Here is a 14,556-nt window from a genome sequence, read left to right as displayed (position 1 = left end):
CTTTCTTTTCCACAGTCTTAATATGAGCATTTCAATTTTAAATGATGCCCTTCACAAGGTTTGATTGTCACTAACACTGACGTAAGTCAAATTCTGTGTTCTAATGGATTCCACAGGTAATAATAATTACTATAATGGATTTTCTTCCTCAAAGCACAATCACCCTGTTTTAGAAGAGTACAGTAATTTTTTTAAAGTCAGTAAAATGTAACAGTTCACTGAAAACATGTGGCACAATTTCTGAAATCCATCTGTAGATATATGTCAGAACCACAGAATCATTTAGGTTGGAAAAGACCTCTGAGATCACTGAGCCCAAGTTTTGACTGATTACTACCTTGCCACCACCGAGTGCCATGTCAAGCCATTCCTTGAACACCAATATTCCTTATAAACTTTTCCCCAGAAGGAGAAATTTCGGTCTATTGCCAACCAAAAAAAGATAGGGAAAAGATATCTGAAATGGGTCAAGGCACCCTGTCTTCTTGCCACTGACAAGAATATTGATCTTGCTTACTACCTGCAGCACCACTGCCTGCTCCAATCACATAAAAGAGTATAATGCAGTTAAAACCATTCTTCCTGAGCTCCAGCAAAACCAGAACACGGCTGTCAGTGAAGGTTTGCCACAGAATCACAGACTCCCAGCATGGTTTGGGTGGGAAGGGACTTTAAAGATCATTAGTCCCACGGGCAGGGACACCTCCCACTTTCCCAGGCTGCTCCAAGCCCCATCCAACCTGGCCTTGGACAATTCCAGGGATGCAGGGCAGCCACAACTTCTCTGGGAACCTGTGCCAGGGCCTGCCCACCCTCGCAGAGAAGAGCTTGCTCCCAAAACCCAACGACCCCTGCTCTTCAGCAGCCAGAATCATGCCCCTTATCCTGGCACTCCATGTCCTTGTCTCGGGTCCCTCTCCATCTTTTTATGGGCTCATTTCAAGTCCTGCAAGGGGCAATTAGGTCACCCCAAAGCTTCTCTTTTCCAGACTGAACAATCCCAATTCCCCCAGCCTTTCCCACACTGCCAGTTCAGCAGCACAGCTGGGTGCAGAGAAGGCAAAAGGCATTTCAAACATCCACCGAGCTGTGTCAACAAAAGGGCCCAGCCCTCCTCTAGCACAGTATCGAGCTAACCTGCTAAATTTAGAACCAGAAAATCACAACTAGGATGGACAAACTCCTCCAGCAGAGAGACCCATTTGCTCCCTGAGAGTAAAGAAGTGTTTGGATGCATGGAGAGACGAGGTCTTGGTTCTTAACCGGACAGCATCTCTGCGCTGCACCTCCAGCAGAAGGACCTGGCAGCGAGCAGAGAACATCAAAGCACCCCCACCAACTCAAAGGAACTTCTCAGGGCAGATCAAAGCTGCAGGCACTTCATAAGCCGGGCCTGGGTGCTCCAAGCACCCCCGAAGGAGCCGGGAACAAAGAGCAGCGAGGCCGTGCGGCCGCATTCCTGCGGCACCGCAGAGCCCCGGGGAGGGACGGATGGACAGACAGACAGACAGACAGCCCCGGCTGCGGCACACGCCAGCCACAGGGCCAGGACTCCCCAGGAAATGGGAATAACAACACGGCCATGCTCGGTTCCAGGGAAAAGAAACGTGGCTTTGCTCCTCCTTGTGCTGCGCTTTGTTAGGATGGACAGAAGGAGAGCGGGTTGCCAAAAGGAGAGGGAGCACACAGGAAAGCAAGCGCAGACAAGCAAAGGACACTTTTATCAGTGACACATTTGAGGATGATCAAAGTCCTTACACAGGTTTTTAAAACTATGTCTTGAGGACCTGAGCCCCAACGCCCAAGAGACACAAGATTCAGCTCCTCAGGCATTAGGGATCAAGTTCAGCCACTTTCCGCCGACGAGAGGCAGATTGCATCACCTCAGACTGCACTTCAACCACTTTTTGGATATTGCAACGAAAATTCTGCATATTTCCAAATGAAAAACTCCTGTAATCACAAAGATTACCTTCACCTCCTCAGCAGAAAAGCCTAAGCTCCAAATGCTTAGAAAAGCTAGAATATAGGGCCTTCTTTGTTTTCTACACAGCTGATTAGCTCATAACAATTAACTACAACATGCTTTCACATCAATTAATATAAATATGGACAAACAACGTCCACAAAACTTTTGTTTGCACTTTTAACCTATTTGAACAAATGTACATCATTCAAGCTCTGCATACATTCAGCCAAATCAGAAGGGTTTAGGCAGATGCTCCCCTGAAAGCCTGTACATCATAGGGGAAAAGAAATGAGATTCCCAAGGAGAACCAGTGCACTTCCCAAGCTTCCCCAAGTCCTCTCAAGTCTGCCACTATTTATAGTGATTCGAGAGACTCAACACCTCCCACACTGTTACAATTCTGAGCCTTTGCTTTGAAATGCACAGACAAGAGCTAAGAAGGGGGTACAAACCAGTCTTACTGCAACTGCAGAAATTACTTTTCTCTCATCTGTCTCCTGCTACTGTGTGGGAAATGTCGGATACAAGGAATAGCTGCAATTCCACTAACAATCCCAAAGACACTAGTTGTACAAGTACCCAAAAATGCTAATGTTTGCTAATACTACAGAGAACTGATGATCTTTTAACTGCAAAGAAAAGATGAGATTGCTCAGAGATCCAGAGGAAATCACATCATGAGCCTTGAATCTTTTGCTCCCAAATTGCCACATTTTAGAAAGAGCATTAGTCTCTGGAACAAACTCCCAAGAGATGCATGGAGTCCCCATTGTGGAGGTTTTCAAGACACAGATGTGAGGTAACTTCATCCAGGCTCCTTTGCCTTGTAGGGTTGGATGAGACAGCATTTTGAGGTGTGCCCTGGAGACAAATTTACTTTTAAAGAGCACCCTGGTATTGTTGGTACAGTGAGGTATCTTAAGTTTACCACCTTAAGCCAATGCCACAGGAGATGGTTCAATAAACAGGTTCAATTCAAATATTTGTGCTTTGCTGTGACTCTTGTCAAGCAAAACCCCACCCTTGTGATGGTGCTCTCTTAATCTCACCAAATCACACAACCATGGAATGGTTGGGGCTGGAAGCGACTTCCGGAGACCCCCAATCCAACACCCCTCCCAAAACAGGTTCACACAGGGCAGTTTGGAATAAGCCCAGGGAAGGAGACTGCAAAACCTCTCTGAGAAGGTTCTCTGTCATCTCACAGCAGTTTTTTCCCTCATATTCAAGGGGAACTTCCTGCATTACAGTTGGTGCCCGTTGCCCCTTGTCCTGTCACTGGAAAGAGTCTGGCCCCCTCCCCTTGGCAGCTGGCCTGAAATACTTGCATGCATTGATAAGATCCTCTCTCAGCTGTCTGTTCTCCAGGCTGAACAGCCCAGTTCCCTCAGCCTTTGCCCAGAACTGAGGCGTTCCTGCTCAACATCTTTGTATCCTCTGCTGGATCCTCTCCAGTCGTTCTCTGTCCTGTCTCTCTTCACACAACTCTGGCTCAACAGCGTTGAGAAGAACAGAGGAAGAATGAGAAGACAAAGAGGAATTTCAAAAGCAGGACCTCTTTCTTAATTAGGCAGTGATATGTACTTGTCCTCTTACTCAGCCAGCTCAGATCACAGAGAGATAATTAGAAACAATCACACAAAATCAATTAACATGAAAGAAAACTTCATAAACAACAAGCACATTAAAATAACATGGGAAACCACTGCCATCTACTCCCTTTCTCACCAGTGGCAACACAGCTGAAAACGAGCAAAAGTACATTTAAAGATAAGACAGGCTAAAACCAGCCTGGGAACACACCAGGACTATGAAAAAACAGGTGCTAGAATCAAGGCATCATAACATGGCTTATTATTGCTTTTCTGAATATTCTTTTTCATTCACAAGGCAATCTAGCCTGTCTTTTCTGCCTCTGCCTGGCTTTAGGATGGGAAGGCAATGATGTTCAGGTCAAACATTAACAGAAATTCAGCAGCCTAGCCCATGGCAATGTTTCGAGACAGAAATTCCCAATTATGTCAAGAGATTACAACCACTTTACTCCCTGCTGAAAGGAGTAAATAGGGGTCAATTTTACTTCATTCTTCAAGAACTTCAGCCCCTCATCTCTGTCACTCTGAAATAAGAGCAAAGTAATTCCACCTTTCACACAGTTAAGTGATTTCTCAAATTCCCAGTTTGCAGATGATGCCAAGCTGAGCAGCGCAGTTGACACAAGGGAAGGACGGGGCCATCCAGAGGGAAGGAATAAATGGGATATTGGGAAGGAATTCCTCCCTGGGAGGGTGGGCAGGCCCTGGCACAGATTTCCAGAGCAGCTGTGGCTGCCCCTGCATCCCTGGCAGGGTCCAAGGCCAGGCTGGATGGAGCTTGGAGCAGCCCGGGACAGTGGGAGGTGGCCCTGCCATGGCAGGGGTGGGAATGGATGAGTTTTAACATCCCCCTCCCACCCAAAACCCCTCCACAAATCTCTGATTCATTCTTACATTCAAAGCTCTTCAAAGGCACTTCGGATCTGAGCTCATCTCAGAGTATCATACCCTCAAGAAAAATTGTGGCTTGCTCAGTTTTTTTGCCTCCTCCCTTTTTTTTTTTTTTTCCTTTCTCCTTCAAAAATGCAAACAGAACGCAGCAGAGCCCCCTCAAAAAAAAATCTTATTTATGCTCAGGATTGTATGCATTTAAACATGGCCATAAGCGCCAACATCTTCCCCACTAAGACTGGCTTGCATCTGGCTAGAAATAACTCTGCTCAGTGGCTCTACCACCATAAATCTTCCAAAGTCTTCTGCATGGCTGAGCCCTGCTCATAAAATCAGACACCAGCACGTTTTGTGTGTCTCATTAAAGGGATGTTTGGTGGAGCCGGCGCAGGAGGAGAGAGGAGTGCGTGAACAAGCTTCCCAGAGCCACTGGGGATTGGCCCAAACCGTTCTCACAGTGCCACAAAGGAACGCTCAAAACAGCCCCAAAGGCTCTCACAGGAGCGGCTCCGAAGGTTAGCAATCATTTCAGAAGTCTGAGAATGGAATCTCCATGCTTACAGTAGCACACACCAAAAAAAAAACCAAAATACCAACCCTAGATTTCAATAGATTATTTTTGCAGTTACTCTCTTTCCTCAAGTTTCAATTGGAAATATTCCATTTGCTTCCTAAATAAACACAAGCCAAGGCTTACAGCCATTAATTCCATACTTTCCCTCTCTTTCCTCAAGTTTTAATTGGAAATATTGCATTTACTCCATAAATAAGCACAACCCAACACTTACAAGCTTAAAATCAATAACAAGCCCCCAACTTAATATAGTCCTACCGTGCATTTAGGAAAAATGTTATTAAATTTTAAAACCTACTATAAAAACCAGTCAGAAAAGTACCACATTGAGCCATTATAAACCAGTTTATACTGCAAACATTTGACCAGTGCAACTTGGGTTGGATAAGGTTTTAGCCTTTTTTTAACTGCCAGTGTTTAAAAGTATAAATGCAGTGTAAGTATCAATTTTCTGTGTGCTTTCATATGCAAAAAGCAATCAAGATGATTAAACAAGGTCAATGATTTTACTAAGCAAAAAAAAAAGTTTAAAAATCAGATGCATATTCATCAGAAAACCAAATTCACCACATGTAAGATAAGATATTAGTTGGGTCAAAAGTTGACTGGGAGAAGGAGAGGCTGATCTCAAGGACCAGCTGGGAATGAAAAGTAAGGACACCAAGTTCTCTGCAGCCAAGATAACCATGGTACATCAGTCCTTTTCTGGGAAATAAAAACCAACAAAACAAACCCACAAGATCTTTTTTACCTCTGCCTTCCCTACAGGAATATTTACATGGTGTAGGATTTGGTAATCCCACTCCCATCATTTTCAGGATGCTGGAATTGACAAGGCACAAGGTTTCTGAGGTGTCCTGATGGGATACTGACAAAGGCAGCAAAATCTGCAAAATACACGTTTTGGCACCAAACTAAACAGAACCAAAGGTTGAAGGTTGAGGCTGGGTGCTGGGAGAAGGCTCTTCCCCCACAGGGTGGGCAGGCACTGGACAGGGAATGGTGACAGCACCAAGCCTGGCTTCAGGAAGCCTCTGGACAATGCTCTCAGGCACATGGGGAGGTTTTGGGGTGTTTGTGCAGGGCCAGGAGTTGGACTGGATGATCCTGATGGGTCCATTCCACATCCATGAGGACATTCCATGACCCTGTGACAACTCACCACCACCACAGGGAATCAGGCCAGGCCACCCTGATTGTGCCTGGAATGGGAAGAACGCTCTTCCTCTCCCCATGACAGCCCATCCTGACCTTTGTGGGATGTCCCCTGCAATTCCCCTTACACAGGGATTTCCAATAGGAGCTGGGATGAAAAGCCTTGAGGGAAAGCCTTCACCACAGAAGTGATGTGATGGAGAAGAAAGTAAACCCAAGAACACCTTGAGTTTGAACAAGTGGATCAAAAGGATAAATTGCTGTTCCTTTAGAACCACCCTGTGCCATGTATTTTAACACACACTGCAATTGTCCCCATGAAAATCTGTACCAAAAGCAACTTTGCAGAACTCCATGGCAGCTGCTGGCATCCCAGAGCTCATCGTGGTGAAAAACAAGAGCTGGGTCCAGGAAAAGCCATGCTCGGATACAGATCAGGAAAAAAAAAAGAAATCAAACCCACAGGACTTTCTGCAAACTAAAGAGTTCCTTCATAAAAAACGGGGCATGAGTCAAAAGTGAAAATGCAATTTTTGGCAAGGAGTACTCAGAACCCAAATCCTCTTGTTATGTCTTGGAAGACAAACTCACACGAAAGCCACAGCTTAACAGAACAAGCCCAGGGTCTCCTGAAAGTCCTTAAAAATCAAACTTCCAGAGCATGTGCTGGAATTGCTTTAAGAAAAAAAAAAAAACCACCAAAACAAAAACCTCATTCAAATGCAAACCTCAGAGAAAAAAAAATGGGGAAAAAATAATTTTTGTTCTGATATGAGAAATGGTTTTTTGGGCCTTTTTGCACTATTCTGCTATAAAAAAAGCAAACAAAAAAAGTCTTTTGATTATTTAACTTTCATCAGTTCAAAGATACTCAGAAACACTAAAACAGGGGGTCCATTAATTTTTGTCTGTCAGGGATGAAAAAAAAGAAGGAGGAATGTGGTCCATTTCTCAATTCTACTGTGCCAAGACAGGCCTGAATCATTACACTGTGGCCATGTTTATATAAAACTCTTCTTTTTTTTGCTCAGAACTTGGATTTCCACACCCAGTAGGCAACAGCTTTTTTTAAAGTACATTCCAAGCTTCCCTCAAACAGTTCCAGTCAAAACATCACCAGATTTTAATTCCGTCAAGAATGTGAGCATCTCATTAAAGCCCTGCCTAATTATAGGTAATGTGCCCAGACCACAGATTCTGTGGTGTCTTTATATGGAATATTGTTCAGAAGTAACTGCACCGACTTCTCTCAAAAATTCTGAAATTTCTGCTTATTTAGTGTTACAGCAAAGAATTTTGTGTCCTCAACTAATTAGCAGAGCCTGGGAAAAAAAAAGAAAGTACAAAACAAAGTCACAATAATCACTAGTGGTGAGAAAGATCAACCCAGGAAGAAAGAAATGTCATCAGCTCGTAAGAAGATTGGAAGTTTTAAAGAAATAAATATTCCAGTCACAGAAGGAAAGCCTCAAGTGCGAGTCAAACCCAGGAAAAATAACGTTCTGCACATTGTTTCGGGGAATTTTTCTGATTTTTCTGCTGCTTTCCTCTTTGGCAGGTTGCAGGTTTCAGAACTGTAAGCACGGCAAATCACTCTGCTCCTACTGAAATAAAGCCCCAAACACCAGAGGCAAGGATTGCATCTGCTGAATGCAGGGAATGACCTTGAGGGAAAAAGGAAGGACACATTTCTCAGCAGGATAAAGGGAAAAAGAGATGGACCTGCTCGTGCATAGATGAATTTTTTAAAAAGGGGCTTTATCAGACACCACTAGCCAGAGGCAAACATGCTCTGCAGCCCAGGTTCAGGAATACCCAAATAAACTGCATTCCCTGCAGCTGGAGACTGCAAAGAACAGGAAGAAGGGTAAACTCCTCACCACCACCATGCCTGGGGGCAGGAAAAGCAGAGATTTCTCCAAATTATTCAGAATCTCTTACGGATTCTAATACACATGGCTGCACACACATGTAAATACATATTATTTGACAGCTTTTTTCTCCATCTGCTCCTCCTTCCACGGCTCCACAAGGCTCTTCCCTAACACAGAATCCTTTAAGGGATCTCGTAGATTTGCAGTATTTAAAATGGAACTGCTGCTGGTCTCTGCTCCAGACTCAGCCCCAGCTGCCATAAACCTTATCAGGAACCTGCCAGCACAGCCAGCCAGATTCCAGGAGCACAAATTCCACCGGGGAGTACAAAGTGTATCCAACAGCAAAAGCTTCCACGGAGCATAATTGAGCACAGAAAACGACATGTTAAAACGAGCAGGAACTGGCTGGCTACAGATGTAAATTCATTCATACTTTTACTTTCTTTTTTTAAAGACCTGCGCTGCTCGCTCCGGCTTGTTATGACAGGCTGAGGAGTTAAAGGAGTTCTCTGTCCTCATCCTGGGCACAGAAACACAAATGCTGCCCTGGAATTGCTGCTTCCCTCCCCGCCTGCAGGAGGGACAGCCCAGCGACAGCATCCAAGACAGGGAAGGGCTCACGCTGGGAAGGAAGGGCCACAACATCTCCTCACTTGGCTTAACACATCTTCAGTGGCCCTGCTGCACGTTAAACAGGAAAGAGTCTCAGGAATAGAGAACTAATTAAAATTCACAAGGTCAGAACTGGATAAAGAAAGGGAGGAGATGAAGCACCTGGGAGGAAAAAAACAAGAAAATAAATTGACAAATCGGAAGGGGGAAGGAATTGCCAGGAGGCAGAGCTTTGGAGGAGAGGGTGGAAGGTAGAAAATCACAGAATATTCTGAGCTGGAAGGGACCCACAAGGACACCCCACAAATGCAAGGCAGCAGAAGAAAGGTGAATAACACAGAGAAATGCTTCTTTATCAGAAAGAACGTGTCAGGAGGCAGGAACCACAAGGACAGAAGAGGGAAGGAAGCAGAAGCAAGTATTTGTACATAGATTCACATCTCTGTCAGTTGCACAAGGGGATGGTGAGCCTCTCTTTTTGGCAATTCCTTTTAAATAATGAATGAGGGAAAAAAACGCCTGAAAAAAAACTAAAATCAGAAGCCAACAAATGAAAGGACTGCATTGTTACTCCTTCTCAGCCAGAAATCAGGCAATCTTTACATCTCATTTCAAATGACTTAAAAGGATGAGGCAACGTAGATCAGCACATGCAGACAGCCAAAACGAGTTGAGACTGAAATGAGGTGAATTTTCCAGAGCTGTAACTCACAAAGCAGCAGCTGTGCCTTCCACAGGGGCATCAGGCCGGGCTTACACAGTGACTTTAAACCCGTGTGAACCTGGGCTGCTGCTGAGCAGCTTCGCCTTCCCTCTGCTCCCTCAGGTGCTCACCATCCCTGCTCCCTCCCCTGCCACGCTGGACCACTGGATTGATCCAAAAACCTGGGAGAAAAGCCAGGGAAGGTTTGATTTCAGGTGGGGAGCTCCCTGATCCACAGAATTCACCCACCCTGTGCTGCAGCAGAATCAGCTGGGCCAGCAGACCTGGCCTTACACCTTGAGTCCAGACTAAAATTAAAACAGGCATGCAAACCCAACTTCATTCTCTCTAGCTAAACACAAATGTGAAGAAGTTTTAGAAAGGACATCTTAGGATACCTTTCTAAAGCAAAACCTGAAAAGGCACCACAAGTGCTTTGGAAAAGCAGACCCCAAGCCTTTGAAAGAGCAAGGCCCAATGCTTAATGTAAAGCAATTATCACTTCATGAGTTTATAAAGTCTGTAGCACATAAATACCTCACAGAAATGCCAAGTTGAATTAAAATGTGAATCATACAGAGTTCTTCACAATTCTGCAGGCACTGGTACACACACAAAAGGAAAGCATCCCTGTGTCCCAGCAAACCAAGAGTATTTGCAGCCCCTGGCTGTGACTTAATTACTACCATCAGTCAAATAAGGCAATCTTAAAACTAAAATAAAATACATTAATATTGCTAACACCTCTAATAAATTCAGCCATTCATAGGCCACCAAAAAATAATTAACTTAGCGCCTAAAAGCAGCCAGTATGGATGGAGTGAAGGACTCCTTGCCATGAATGTTGAAGGGTTTCTAGACCACAGCAACAAAACCTACATTTACCTGTCAAGGAATAAACCCTTTTCCTCCATCCCAGTGGCAGAAAGACAACCTTTTTTATGGTAATGCCAACACATATCTCCCACATGAAGGCAGGAGATAGCTTTAGTGAGCTACAGAAGATAAACACGTCATGCCTGAAAGTAAGCCAAAGACCCTGAAAGCATCCTGTATCACTTGTTCCCCAAACTCCCCAATCACTGAGCATGAAGAAACGTAACAGAAGAGCCAAACAGAGAGTATAAACACAGAAATGTATTCTTAAATCTATTTGCTAACACATTTCAACACATTCTTTATTAGAGTCTTGTCAAGTCATGGAAAGATACTCCAGCTTTAGTGCTACTGAGCTTCCACAGAGGAACAACACAGTTTGTTAAGAATGAAATGGACACTTGGTATTTACTGAAATAAATACTAGAATTTTACATAGTGTCAAAAGCCATCAAAAAAAAAAAAAAAAAAAAGGGTAGTTACACACATAAACCTCAACCCTGACCAAGATTCCCCAGTTTTGCATAAAGATATCAAAGCTGTTGGTACTGCAAGCATGCTTTATGGGCTGGTAGGCTGCCAAAAATCATCTGCTAATACACCAGACAATAGATGCATTCTGCTGGAGAACTTTCTGATCTTTTCCTCCTATCACTTCTCTTTAGCTGCACATAAAACCCAACCCAAGCGATACAAAAAATGTGATTTGAACGCTTGCGTTTATGTGCCAACAAACCAAGCAATTATTCACAATAAAGTAACTTTTTCAAACATGCATTTTTAATCACTGGATTGCGAGCCCTGATTCAGTGTTTCCTGTTGCCATTGCAGCACTCCAGTTTCTGGAATTCCAAGCACAAATCTGTGCTCCTGCAGTGCCCAAAAGCTTCAGAAACGCCACCCAAGGACCCAAACTCTTGTGAGCCTCGATAAACAAATGGCACTGTGCTCAAATTCCATACTTTGGGATAGCAGCAGGGGCTTTCTGTGAAAACAAACCCTCCTTCCAGAGACAGCAAGATCCTGTGTGTGGTTCCAGCTTTCTGGAACGCTCCGGAACCGCGGTGGCTGCACATCCTGAATGCAGCCAGAAAGGATGGGATACTGGGGCGGGGCTGACACCCGAATTCCCCCAGGAGCATCACACCCTGACCAACGCCACGGAGCCCCCAAAGCTGCCCCCTTCCCAATCCACAGGCCTCTGCATCACACACCAGGATCAGGGCTGGTGCAGCAAATGCTTTTAACCCCAAATTCCCTGGTTCTGATTCTCATGTCTGATACTGGAACAAATCACTGACAGCACTGAGCTGCCATGGCCCATCTCATCACCCCACTCTGAAAGAATGTTTCATCTGTAAATCCACACAGCACTTCTGCAACCAGAGTGCTGAGCACACTCAGTGACCACGGCAGTGAATTAAACATATTAACCCAGCTTCCTAATCCCCAACATTAAAATCCAGAAATTTAATTAACTGCAGAAATTGAATTACATTAAAGGAAGATATTTTAAGCTGGCATTTTCACGTTTTCCTGGGTTTGTATCCACAGGCTTATGACATCTTTCAGCAGAATACAGGCTGAAGTGATCATAAGCTCCTGAAAAACAGCAAATGCTAACAAAACCTGGGCTACGGCAGCAGTACCCGGCCTAGATGCTCTAAAAATAAGTTTCCATCTAAGGGGGAGAAATTCCTTGGATCAGTCTGTTACTTATTACTCAGCATTTGCGTGTTACACACTCTCCAGAATAATCTTAATCTGAGGAAATGAACGCTGTGATCTTTCCCATAGGCAAAAAACAAGTGTTTCAACACCCAAAAACACAAGGGGGAGAAAAGGCTCCAGCCTTGACACTCTGATTTATGGAGGACACCAATAAACAGAACTTCATCTGTCAAAGCCAAACACTTGCATTTAATACACAAACATCAAGCAGGAAATCTCATTTAAATAATTAACATGTGGACCATCCACTGCCAAAAAGAGCAGGGCAGCCATGGACTTCTGCTGAATATTTTACAGGAAATGGAATGATTAATCCTCCATATAATGCCAGGTACCCACTCCCACCATATTTTGTTAAAAGCAAACCCTTAATTTCAGGAGAAGCAAATCACATTAAGTAAAAGGAATAACGAAACCCCCACAACGGATGCTGTGTGGATTTTCTCTATTGTTTTGAACCCATGCAGAGTTTTAAATTATAAATGCAGATATCTTCTTGTAACTTTCTGGTAAAAAAATGCAATCTGCTTGAAAGTGCTTTTCAAAGCTATCTCCAGAGACACATAAATCATCAGTGGCTTTAAAATATTTTAGTAATTTTAGCAGCCTTTTACAACTGGCAAATCAAAGTCTCAGCATATTATGTAAATAAATATTGCTGAAAAGACCAATGCTTTTTTGGATGTTGTTTGTGAGTTTCTTTTAACATTTCCCCCATTGAAGAGAAGAAAAAAAGGGTTTGCATTGTGTTAGCTCCAGTTATAATTTCCAGCTGTGTCAAAACTTTAACAGCCTAAAAGCAGGAAATCCAAAGAGGAAATTCCATCGTCAGTTCCTGAATTTTGTAACTCAAATGCTCTTCCAAAAACTGGACCTTAAAGGAATTTTGGTAACATTTTCTGTAGCCTTACCTGATATCTTCCAGTAGGTCACATTCTGCCTGATGCTTGGCCTGAAGTTTTGTCATCTGCTCCACCTGAATGTTTTTCAGCTCTTGCGTAACTTTCACCTACAAAAAACCCAAACAAACCCAAGGACCACTTATATTTTCTGCAGTTCAAGTCACATTTCAGCGAGAAAACAAACAAACAAGCCCAAGGACCACTTATATTTCCTGTCGTTTAAGTCACATTTCATGAGGGAAACAAACAAACCAACCCAAGGACCACTTATATTTTCTGTACTTTAAGTCACATTTCAACAAGAAAACAAACAAACAAACTGGGAGAGGCTTCAGAAGGGCGGCTTTACATTTTTAGTACCGTTATAGTTTTCCTTTGAGCCTTGTGATCCTGCACAGCCAAAAGTCCAATACTTTGGGAACCTGCTTGGTAACTGGCAAGGAGCACCAATGGCCCAGGTACTGGGAAGGATTTGGTTTTGGAAGGGAACCTTGGAATTGTTTTGTTCTGGGTTTTTATTCAAAATGAGTTCTTGGTATTTAAGCCCTCTAGTGATCACAGGGAATCCGCATATCGGCCTAAAAAATGATCACCAATATCTCTGAGCACATTACGCATGCATGAGGACAGAAACGCCAAACTGTTACTGCAGAGGGAAGAGACATTCACAGAGGAAGAGGGTACCCATCTCCCTCTTCTTCACTAGCCAGGCAAAAAAAAACAAAAAACCTAGATCTTATCAGCTTCCCTATTTTAACTCTGAAAACCATGCCCCAGCAACAAGCATCCTTTAATCACAACATCACATAAAGACAAGTTTTTCACACGACACCAGAAAAATAAATCAAATGTACGCCCCTGAATTCAAGCTGAAAAATTTACTATTTTTAATAACTTTCAGCATTTTTGGCTTTATCTGTATGTTTTAAAAAAACAAATTAAAAATAAATAAACCCATACGACACAAGCCAGGTAATGGAAATAAGCTCAAATGAAATAGTACAGGCAAAGAAAATGAATAAATTAAAAGCGAAATAATTGAAATTAAATTGGTTTTGTTTGACAAAAGCAGAGTCAGCCCCTGAAATAAGAGGCCGGGAGGCAGGAATGAGAGCCCTTCACTGCAGCTGCCTGCCAGGGCTGCTGGGGAGCTCTGGGCATGGCAAGGGAATCCTGGAATCCTGCTCCTCTCCCGGGCACTGTGGCACGGCTTTGCCAGGTGCAGAGCTGGGCAATCCCCTCTCCCCACGGAGAAATCCCACATCCAAAATCTCCATCACAGCCAGAGCGGGACATGGAGCAGGCACAGGTCTCAGCCCCACAGAACTGCTGCCCGCACAGCCTCTCCACCCTCTCCACAACCCCCAGGAGGAGCCCAAAAACCACGGCGGAGCAGCTGCAGGCAGCTCAGCTCTCCAGATACCAACCTGCCTAGCCAGACAGGCCACACGGGGCACCGCGTTTATCCCAAATTTCCATCCCCGCTTGCCTCCAATGCCACGCCAGTCCCCCCGGCGGGCAGCGCCCCACATGCCCACGGAGCGCAGGGTCACCCGAAGAGCCTCCCGGGCGCATCGGCAGCTCGTTCCCATCGCACGTGGGAACCGGTGGGAAAACGCCGCTCGATTCCCGCTGCCCCTGCTCATGTGTGTGCTCCTGGCACACGCCGGG

The 14,556-nt window shown here is 44.3% G+C and overlaps 1 protein-coding gene across 2 annotated transcripts in view; it reads right to left on the bottom strand.

Moving 5' to 3' along the window:
* Positions 1–14,556, bottom strand: part of FCHSD2 (FCH and double SH3 domains 2) — a 117,797-nt gene that overhangs the window by 102,454 nt on the left and 787 nt on the right. For both annotated transcript variants that reach the window (XM_058825410.1, XM_058825411.1), the window contains exon 2: positions 12,895–12,992. In XM_058825410.1, coding sequence (XP_058681393.1) covers positions 12,895–12,992 — 98 coding nt within the window. The remainder of the gene's footprint in view (positions 1–12,894; positions 12,993–14,556) is intronic.

The sequence above is a fragment of the Ammospiza caudacuta genome, chromosome 2 (assembly GCF_027887145.1).
Source record: "Ammospiza caudacuta isolate bAmmCau1 chromosome 2, bAmmCau1.pri, whole genome shotgun sequence".
NCBI lineage: Eukaryota > Metazoa > Chordata > Aves > Passeriformes > Passerellidae > Ammospiza > Ammospiza caudacuta.
Note: the sequence above shows the minus strand (reverse complement) of the source record. Positions and strands in the feature narration are given on the sequence as shown.